Source organism: Schistocerca cancellata, chromosome 3 (genome assembly GCF_023864275.1).
Source record: "Schistocerca cancellata isolate TAMUIC-IGC-003103 chromosome 3, iqSchCanc2.1, whole genome shotgun sequence".
NCBI lineage: Eukaryota > Metazoa > Arthropoda > Insecta > Orthoptera > Acrididae > Schistocerca > Schistocerca cancellata.
The window spans coordinates 465,853,708-465,864,509 of record NC_064628.1 but is presented as its reverse complement, the minus strand read 5'-3'; the positions used below and the strand labels follow the sequence as shown (position 1 = coordinate 465,864,509).

Genomic DNA, 10,802 nt, shown 5'->3' with positions numbered 1-10,802 from the left:
ACCCTTTAATTTTGTTGCACAGTATAATAGACCGAAGACACAAATCCGGAGAAAGCCAGGGAAAATAAGTGATGATGATGATGATGATGATCATGTTTGGTTTTGAGGGGCGCTCAACGGCGTGGTTATCAGCGCCCGTACAATTTCCCAACCTTTGCTCAGTCCAATTTCGCCACTTTCCTGGATGATGATGAAATGATGAGGACAACACAAACACCCAGTCATCTCGAGGCAGGTGAAAATCCCTGACCCCGCCGGGAATCGAACCCGGGACCCCGTGCTCGGGAAGCGAGAACGCTACCGCGAGACCACAAGCGGCGGACGGGAAAATAAGTACAAGAACTATCGAAAAATCTGCTTTACAACTTATTGATCCAAATTTCTGAGAAGATTAATACATAGAAGAGTGAAAAAGAAAATTGAGATTCTGTCAGACAACAACCTGTTTCTTTTAGGGAAGGTAAAGGCACCATGTAGGCAGTTTGTCGTTGCGACTGACAAAGCGTTGGTTAAGAAAAACCAAGACAGGACCATAGGATGTGTCGATCTCGAGCAAGCGGTTGACATCGTAAAATGGTGCAAGAAGTCCGAAATACAATAGCAGGCGTAATCTCTGAGGGAAGACAGGTAACATACAGTACTCACAAGAAACAAAACGGAACAGTATGACCAGGAGACCAAAAACTAAGTTTTCAGAGTAAAAGGGGTTTTAGATAGTGATGGGTTAATATTCAAACTACAATAACGCCAATGATATCGCCGGCAGGTGTGGCCGTGCGGTTCTAGGCGCTTCAGTTTGGAACCGCGTAACCGCTACGGTCGCAGGTTCGAATCCTGCCTCGGGCATGAATGCATGTGATGTCCTTAGGTTAGTTAGGTTTAAGTAGTTCTAAGTTGTAGGGGACTGATGACCACAGATGTTAAGTCCCATAGTGCTCAGAGCCATTTGAACCATCAATGATACCATTTGCTGATGACACTGATGTCCTAAGTGAAAAGGAAGAAGAACTACAAGACGAGTGCAGAATGTGAACTGAAAGTAAAGATAAGAAAAACTCAAGTCTTGCGCGTGCCGTATTTGAGTGGAAAGTAAACAGAAGATAAACTGAAATAATGTGGAGTAGCAAAAACGAGATTAGCAATATTCATAACATCAAAATTCGGGGCGGTTAAGTAGACTAATTTACGTAATTCTGCTACCTAGGGAACAAAACAGCTCAGGGAATACTGTGAAGGGAGTAGAGCCTCAATTTGAGGAAAAATTTGCTCAAAATCTACGTTCCACTGCGAGTATTTTGTGGCAGTGATTCGTGGACTATGAGAAATCGGGAAAAGAATCGGTATATTTGAGATTTGGTCATATAGAAGGGTGTACTGATAAGGAGTTTCTCCACAGCATCAACGAAGAAAAGAACGTATGGAAAGCACTGACAAACAGAAGGGACACGATGATAGAATACTTCTTCGGACACCAGGGAATAATTGCCACGGTACATGAGACAGCAGTAGCGGGTAAAAACTGTACGGGAACACAGTGTTTGAAATATATCCAACAAATAAGTGAGGATTTAGGTTGCAGGAGCTCATAGATGAAGAAAAAAATGGTTCAAACGGCTCTGAGCACTATGGGACTTAACATCTGAGGTCATCAGTCCCCTAGAGCTTAGAACCACTTAAACCTAACTAACCTAAGGACATCACACACATCCATGCCCGAAGCGGGATTCAAACCTGCGAACGTAGCGGTCGCGCTGTTCCAGACTGAAGCGCCTAGAACCGCTCGGCCACAGCGGCCGGTCCATAGATGATGAGGCTGTCGCAAGAGAGGAATGTGTGGGGAGTCATGTCAAATCAGTTAGTAAACTGATGACTCCAAAAGAAAGAGGATGGTGCTGCTAAGAGTTTGGTTACAAAAAGGAAAGGGGCATTCTTGTAGATGTCTTTAGGTATCACGGTCGTGACCAGAAGCACTTGCGCAGGATGTTTCTAATGCCATGTGCTTGATTGGTGTGTTCTCTTGTCGAAGCACTGAAAGCTCAGTGAAAGGAGTATTACGTTGGTACGTGTATGTTCATGGGTTGTAGGATGAAGGAGGTAGTCTAAGTAAGGGCCATCAGGAGTTGCGAAGACTTCAGAGAGATGGAATGCAATGTGATTAGATTGCAAAGTGTTTAACATCACCTAGGGCGTCTGGTAGCGGATGACTGTTTTGGAGGAGGAGAAGAGTTACCGCTAGTGAACCGATGGAAGGCTTTCCAGTAATTGGACATGTTTATAGAGCATGTGAAGTCCGCCTCATGTTTGTCGCCAGTCCCGGCGTTTTTTTATCGTTCAATAGGTTTCTTATTTAAGACTCAAAGTAAACCGTGTACTTCTTCATTCCACTCGATGGTCTTCTGTCTTTGTAGTAAACGGAATATTAAATCAAAAACTATATAGATCGCACAGTTAACTTCATGCACGTTATTTGTTTCGTCTTGGGTTTCACAGTAACGTTTCCTTGCGTGTCAATAATGGTTTCACTTCCAAGGGTACTCCGTCATTCATTATCTTGAATACGTTGCATTGTCCTCCTTGCGGCAGCGTTTTGGGAAGAACGGAAGGTAACTGTCGGCAACCAGTCGAATAGGTACCTGATAGTTGTTTGGTAATCAGAACGACTATAAACTTCTAAACTATTTAAATTGATTTGTATAAACCATTTTCATAATTATAACATGACTAATAATTTCATCATTTCTGTAAAAATCTTTTATCATTACTACCGTTCTCAGACCTACTGTTACGCAATGTACATTATATTTTGGGTCATGGAGATTGTCGGGCATGCAATGCATTAACGTTGCAGAGTAACACAAATCAAAACAAATGACCTGGAGGAAGCAAATAGTGCGATTCTCTTACTACGAGGCTAGAAAATCATCGAATGGATTGAAAAGGCATACGCCTTACGGTGTGTGTTTAATTAGAAACGTATTAAACCATAGAAGAAAAAAACCGCCAACACTGGCACCACTGTCACGGCACTCTTGTTTTATATTGCCTACGAGGAGGATGTAGGCACAAGTATTGCAAAAAATGACACCTCCTTCTTTGTTTTGGTTTTATTCTTTTTAACTGGTGCATTTAGTGCAGTTGTAGAGCCTCGTATATTTTGATTTCCATCTAATTCTGTTGTATTATTATGTTTACAGATGCTATTGACAATAGCACAGAATTCTAAACTTACTAGTTACATGTTTATTACAGAACTTTTTTTTTAAACCGCCTTCTTCAGATTTATTGAGTCTGTGGCGCTCCTCTAGAAGCAGTCAATTATTTAAAATGAGCTGTTGTGGGAGGTTATACGATAAATATTTCGCTAATTATTAACAAAAATTAATCATTGTGATTGTTACTTTTATAAAACAGTTCACAGTGCCAAAAATTCATAATTTTCACTAAATCAGCCACGTCATCCTTCAGTTAAGGCAACTGTTCTTTTCGATGGTGTATTCAGTTTTATCATTAATTCAATTAGAAAAACTGAACACTGATATACTTACCCGCTCGGGATTAGCTGTTTCTCCCTGCGTATTTCAGACAAACTGCAGACCTTTCTTGTTGCAAGCTAGAGTAATATTATTGCCTTAATGATGGAGGATAGAGAGACGTGAAATATGTTCAGCTTAAGTCCATAAGTAATGCCCACTCCAAGTTGTAGTTATTACTTAGTTGTCTACTGACCAGCTCCTAAAGTTGTCTTGAATATGATTATTGAAGTCTTCTTGACGCCTGTTGAATTCTACACTCGACGACATGCACCTGAAGCATGTGAATATAGCTCGGTAGATACGACTTTGAAACAGAGGAAAGGAACAGAGAAGTGAACTTTTATGATGACCTAAAGTTGAATGGCTAACCCTCTGCTAAAAATTATCTTACCCAGTTACGGTACATTAAAATGAGGTGGACAGAAAGAGTTTTCATCTTTAAAACCAACAAAAAATTGATAATTTTAAAAAGAAATATGACAATCGAAATTATATGTCATTATAGGTCATCTGCCGAACTTTAAATTTATAATTACGTGTGGAACCTAGCTCATTCTTTCACAACGTATAAAAAAATGCTGGTGTACCTATTCAGTCCGCAGAGAAGGGTGAACGGAAACAGCAGTGTTAATCTGATTATTTTTTCTACTTGCTGGTCTTTGGGGTGAAAATGGGATGCCTAAATCTGTTTTGGATCTATGAGAATAAGAAATAAAATCTATTTGATCCAAAAAAATTCCTTCAGTACAAAAATTAAAAATATTGCATGAATTGAGTTTTTTTATTCTGTTGTCCAATTCTCTTAAGTGCTTTGTTTTAAGTTCAGATCGATTAACTTGATTTCTTTGTTGATAGCTCACATTAAGTCACTGTCGTCACATTTGAAAATAAAAGAAATAACGAAGAGCTTGCGAACAATATCTCCTCGACTAAAAAGATTAAGCCTCACCTATTAAAATAAACGTGTTTAATCGCATTTTTTAAAGGACCATCAACATAATCTTGACCTTCTAAATCACAGCGTAAGCCCTTGGGTTAAGAACAGTGCAAGGTGGTTCTTAATTTACGCCATGTTCTTGGCCTCTGTTCACCCTAAAGATTATGAAGATGCAACCCTACATTTTCCATCAGCCGAAACACAATACACATTAAAGTGCACTTTAAAACTGAACTTTTGTTTAATGAAACGGGATCCTAAATTTGCTTACGAGGTACTTAAAACAACACAATTTAGATTGGTATTTACAGATAAAGTTAGAAGCAAGCAAATCCGGCACCACATCCGATGTCTGTCATAAAGTGAACAAATTATCAACTAACACTGCCGCCAACTTTGAAATTCGTAATTTCCCTGTTATATTTCTTCACTACCAACTTAGACAAACAACTCTTTCACTTATAATCTCATTTGTATTCCGACACGACACCATCGAACTTTTCTGGAAGGTTCGTATCTCTTCAGTCAATTGTTTCTGTTCAGTCCTTTTCACGGTGCGTTTCGCTCGCTGACTGTGCAGATCAGCAAGGGCTGGATCCTGGGCCCGGAGCTGTGCGACATGTGGACGTCGAGCGACGTGCTGTGCTGCACCGCGTCCATCCTGCACCTGGTGGCCATCGCGGTGGACCGCTACTGGGCCGTCACCAACGTCGACTACATCCACACGCGCAACTCGTCGCGCATCGGCATCATGATCATCGTTGTCTGGGCCGTCGCGCTCATCGTGTCGCTAGCACCGCAGTTCGGGTGAGTACGTCAGGTCAACGGTCGGCCACCTACCGTCCCGAAGCGGTACTTTCGTGTCTGTGTCCTAAGCTTCCTTTTCGGATGATAATGTACGTCTTAGGCACAAAAGTCCAGTAAGTCGCTTTGTATTGGAATTTCTCTGAAAGATATACGCTGCAAATCACTGAAACAATCGTAACACAGAAATAATTTTTACGGAATATTTATCAAGGTCTCTTCACTTTCTGCTGACGGATGGAGTGTAGAACGAATTTTCACATCTTTGTTTTTGCGCTGTTCTTTATCTCCATTAGTGCAATGGGCAAGCGTGAAACTTCGTTGTAGATGACCATCAGCAGTTTGTTTTTATTTTCAGTGCTACCGGTTTCGATCTGTAGACCATTACCAGGGCGAAGCAATGTGCAATCAGCTTGTCACTACATCTAGTTAGGCTTTACTTTGGCTTGATAATGGTCTCCTAATAGAAACCGGTAGCACAGAGCGTAAAAATAAAGTGGTCATCTACAATGAAGTATCACAATTGTTTGGCAGTTTTAAAGACCATCACAATGCTAAATGAGTACGTGGTTCACTGATAGAAAGAAAAGGGTCATTTTAGATACCTCATGCAGCTATTTTTCTGAATTGGGAGAAATTACTACTGCTGTTCCACAGAGTTCAGTTCTTGGATTACCTACGTTCTTGCTCTCTCTCTCTCTCTCTCTCTCTCTCTCTCTCTCTCTCTCTCTCTCTCTCTCTCCTCTCTCCTTTACGCAGAGAAGGACTTTTGCAACAGTTCCACATGTATTAACGTTCTGTGCGTTGTACACAAGTGATGGGAGACAATGTAGAACACCTGAAGCACTGAAACTACAATCTTAACTTTACTGTGAACTTATTAATCCAGCCTCGAATCCTTTTTGGAAAGATGCGGTTTGTCTTGCGGCAGAGAGTCTCACGACGCGCAAACTACCAAGACTGTATTCGTCCAGCTTTTGAGAATGAGAGCAGACTTCAAACTAACATTAAACATAATTTCTAACTCATTCTAAAAGCCTTCTCGCTTACAGTCGAATCAAATAACGAAATGAAAACAGTTAACCGCTTACTAAATGCTCATTTTTCTTTCGGAAAAACTTAAGCATCAAGAACGATGTTTTAATTTGTTATTTCTTTAATACCTACTCTATTCTACACTCCTGAAAATTGAAATAAGAACACCGTGAATTCATTGTCCCAGGAAGGGGAAACTTTATTGACACATTCCTGGGGTCAGATACATCACATGATCACACTGACAGAACCACAGGCACATAGACACAGGCAACAGAGCATGCACAATGTCGGCACTAGTACAGTGTATATCCACCTTTCGCACCAATGCAGGCTGCTATTCTCCCATGGAGACGATCGTAGAGATGCTGGATGTAGTCCTGTGGAACGGCTTGCCATGCCATTTCCACCTGGCGCCTCAGTTGGACCAGCGTTCGTGCTGGACGTGCAGACCGCGTGAGACGACGCTTCATCCAGTCCCAAACATGCTCAATGGGGGACAGATCCGGAGATATTGCTGGCCAGAGTAGTTGACTTACACCTCCTAGAGCACTTTGGGTGGCACGGGGTACATGCGGACGTGCATTGTCCTGTTGGAACAGCAAGTTCCCTTGCCGGTCTAGGAATGGTAGAACGATGGGTTCGATGACGGTTTGGATGTACCGTGCACTATTCAGTGTCCCCTCGACGATCACCAGTGGTGTACGGCCAGTGTAGGAGATCGCTCCCCACACCATGATGCCGGGTGTTGGCCCTGTGTGCCTCGGTCGTATGCAGTCCTGATTGTGGCGCTCACCTGCACGGCGCCAAACACGCATACGACCATCATTGGCACCAAGGCAGAAGCGACTCTCATCGCTGAAGACGACACGTCTCCATTCGTCCCTCCATTCACGCCTGTCGCGACACCACTGGAGGCGGGCTGCACGATGTTGGGGCGTGAGCGGAAGACGGCCTAACGGTGTGCGGGACCGTAGCCCAGCTTCATGGAGACGGTTGCGAATGGTCCTCGCCGATACCCCAGGAGCAACAGTGTCCCTAATTTGCTGGGAAGTGGCGGTGCGGTCCCCTACGGCACTGCGTAGGATCCTACGGTCTTGGCGTGCATCCGTGCGTCGCTGCGGTCCGGTCCCAGGTCGACGGGCACGTGCACCTTCCGCCGACCACTGGCGACAATATCGATGTACTGTGGAGACCTCACGCCCCACGTGTTGAGCAATTCGGCGGTACGTCCACCCGGCCTCCCGCGTGCCCACTATACGCCCTCGCTCAAAGTCCGTCAACTGCACATACGGTTCACGTCCACGCTGTCGCGGCATGCTACCAGTGTTAAAGACTGCGATGGAGCTCCGTATGCCACGGCAAACTGGCTGACACTGACGGCGGCGGTGCACAAATGCTGCGCAGCTAGCGCCATTCGACGGCCAACACCGCGGTTCCTGGTGTGTCCGCTGTGCCGTGCGTGTGATCATTGCTTGTACAGCCCTCTCGCAGTGTCCGGAGCAAGTATGGTGGGTCTGACACACCGGTGTCAATGTGTTCTTTTTTCCATTTCCAGGAGCGTATATCCATCTTTCAAACAGTATCCATACGTATCACCGAAGGTACCTTCAAAATTATATTACTTCATGACAGTTTATTACAAAACCTAGCTTCTAAGAAAAAATGTAGGTGTAGACGTTAACAGTTAAAAAAAATTGTGTTGGGACTCAAAGAATCGGGGGTAGTGGAAAGCTGTCGGTCTCTCATTCTAAAAAAGAATATAATGTGAAAGCTGTTTGCTCTAGCATACTTCACAATACAAATAAAGTGTGCTTCATTTCTATAGTGACTTGAGAACCTATCATCCGTTACTTCCAAATGTGTATACTATTGACAGAAAAACTGATGAACTATTAATTTTAAGACTGAATTGACTATGTTTTTAAATTATTTTCGAGACCATTATCCAGTTGCAAGTGGTACTTGTATATAATGAGTGGTTGAAAACTGATGTGTTCGGTTCAAACTGTGGTGTGGATTGGTAGTCGAATATAGACTCATGACTTAAGTAGTCACTGTTCGTTTGCAATTGGAATTCGGAAGTCTCAATCAGTGCACGTTCTGTGTATGGGTTACTTAAGAGGAACAGAACTCTCACGCATACGTGGAGCCCAGTCCAGAACATTAATTCCAACTGTCACATATTGGTATTGTTGCTACGTTCTTAATAACAGTGTCTCAAAATAAAACCCAGAAATTCAGCAATTACTACCCATAGATAGTGGAATATATTCATTTCAAGAAACCTATAGTATAGCAAAATCGACTCTTGTGGTTCAAACTAGCGCCATGTTGATCCCAACGACTGACCATTAGTTTCCAAATGATAAATGTTTCCTTCTAAATTTTTCATATCAACTTCATTCTTTCATGCTTCTAACTTTTCTTGTTTTCTAGTCTAAGACTAGTGTCTGGCCGTCTAGTTGAATGAACTAGTCATACAAAAATAGTTCTTCACAAAACACGAACAACCTCAGTTCCACACATTGATATTCTAACTGTCACATTATGACAGCGACGTACATACCTTACCTTGACACTCGACTTTTGTAGTGAGAGATTGTATGAACTTCTTATATAGGGGGGACATTTCGATAATCAGGCTTCCACTCATCATTGCAGTACAGTAACTCCAGAAATCGTAGCTGTGAGCTACTATTGTAATACCACACAAGGTGCTGAACCAATCAACCGACTTAATCCTGTCAGTTCACGCAGCGTTATACCAACAGTGAACTTTTGAAAACAGGTAACCTCATCCTGACAGGATGATTTATACGTGCGATTAGTTTATGTACTATCTTACATGAGTATCTTAAACCATCTGACACATGTGATGACTACTATTGCGTTGGAGTACTGGTTGTCTAGTATGTGAACAATGTAGTATTGTGGGAAAACTAACTTAGGCATCCATGGAAATGAAGTCCCACGCTGCTTGACAGAGCGTAGGGGAACGATGCAGGAGACCCGCACTGCCGCACTATGCAAGGTCCTAATGGAGGAGGTTTGCCGTTGCCATCCTCCGACCGTAATGGGGATGAATGATGCAGATGAAGACGACACAACAGTCATCTCGGGGCAGGTGAAAATCCCTGAGCCCTGACCCCGGGAATCGAACCCGGGAAGCGAGAACGCTAAATAACTCACTTAAACACGGGTTTCCGAGTTACAGTCGCCAATAGACGATGATGATGGATGACTTGGGGTCGGGCACAAGCAGTTTAGAGTCTAACATTACAAACGTGCCGTACCGCATATACGGAACACACGGTTCTGGAGTCAGACCAATAAGATTCAGTTTGTAGATGCTTTTAAATAGGCCAGTACCGGCGCCCTATTCCCATTTGTGACTAATGCACGTGCTAAGCACATTTTAAATGAATGACAACTGCGGACTGCTGAACGCTGTAAATAACACAGGACACTGATAGTGCCAGCCTGTTTTGGAGTTTGCCTTATTTTCCTCGTTGGACTGTGGAAACACAGGCATCAGAATCATGTGAAATCTACGAGCGTTACAGAGAAATCCTTAATGAGCCTCCACAAATTTTGAAATTCCAATCTCCCGCAAGGTGAACAGCTGACGTGATGTCTTCTTCAGTACTTAATGTTATGATACATGACTGAACAAAAATTGATACCGAATGATCATTATCAAGTGCAACTGGGTATGGGCACGTCATCCCCGTAAGTAATGCTAAATATATGATGCACAGTTTCCAATGACGTGGTTGTCACTGGACACGACCTCGGAATAGCTGTCCCCGAACCACCCATACACAAGTGTTACACATGTATCATCATGCAAAACCAAGAAATTCTTATTTTTACCGTATTAGTGTAGAGCTTTGTTTGAACTACGTTAATTGGTAGAAATGTTAATAGAATTTAACCAATAATACAAACAGTTAGCAGCTTTGATATTGGCTTTGCATTCCCTTAACTGAAACACCATGGTTCTATCGTATTACTAACAGTAATACGGCTTTTTAGCTTCAGTCAATTTAATTAATGGAAAAGGGTACTGTGTGGAAGTTCCAGGTTGAAACCGTCTGCAATGAGTCGACATTCCCACGCAATACAAGACTGCTTGATTAACAGTACTTTTTGAATGCAAAAAGAATTCATTAGTTGCAACCCATTATGCTGTTCGTTGAAGAGATTCTTTATTTCACCCTAGATATAAACCGCTACAAGTACAATCATAAAAACTATAGTGAATTTTTTTTCAATGAAATGTGGATGAAACCCGACCAACAGGCATGAGCGAAAATAATAGTGCACTGGAATGGCTAGCTTCTAGCCGAAATCTAGCTCTGCACAATTAAGTTTAAAAAGGACGACTGATCGCTGCAATCTATAATTTAGAAGGGAATATAACAGTCGCTGAGTGCAACAGCTTCGTGAATGGAAGGTAACCTGATATTGTGGATATTGTTTAAATTACA

General features: G+C 42.5%; 1 protein-coding gene across 1 annotated transcript in view; it reads left to right on the top strand.

Annotated features, from left to right (window-relative positions):
* The first annotated feature begins 5,053 nt into the window (after positions 1-5,053).
* Positions 5,054-10,802, top strand: part of LOC126176368 (5-hydroxytryptamine receptor-like) — a 59,530-nt gene continuing 53,781 nt past the window's right edge. The window contains exon 1 of the mRNA XM_049923524.1: positions 5,054-5,277. Within this exon, the coding sequence (XP_049779481.1) occupies positions 5,090-5,277 (188 nt within the window). The 5' untranslated portion in view covers positions 5,054-5,089. The remainder of the gene's footprint in view (positions 5,278-10,802) is intronic.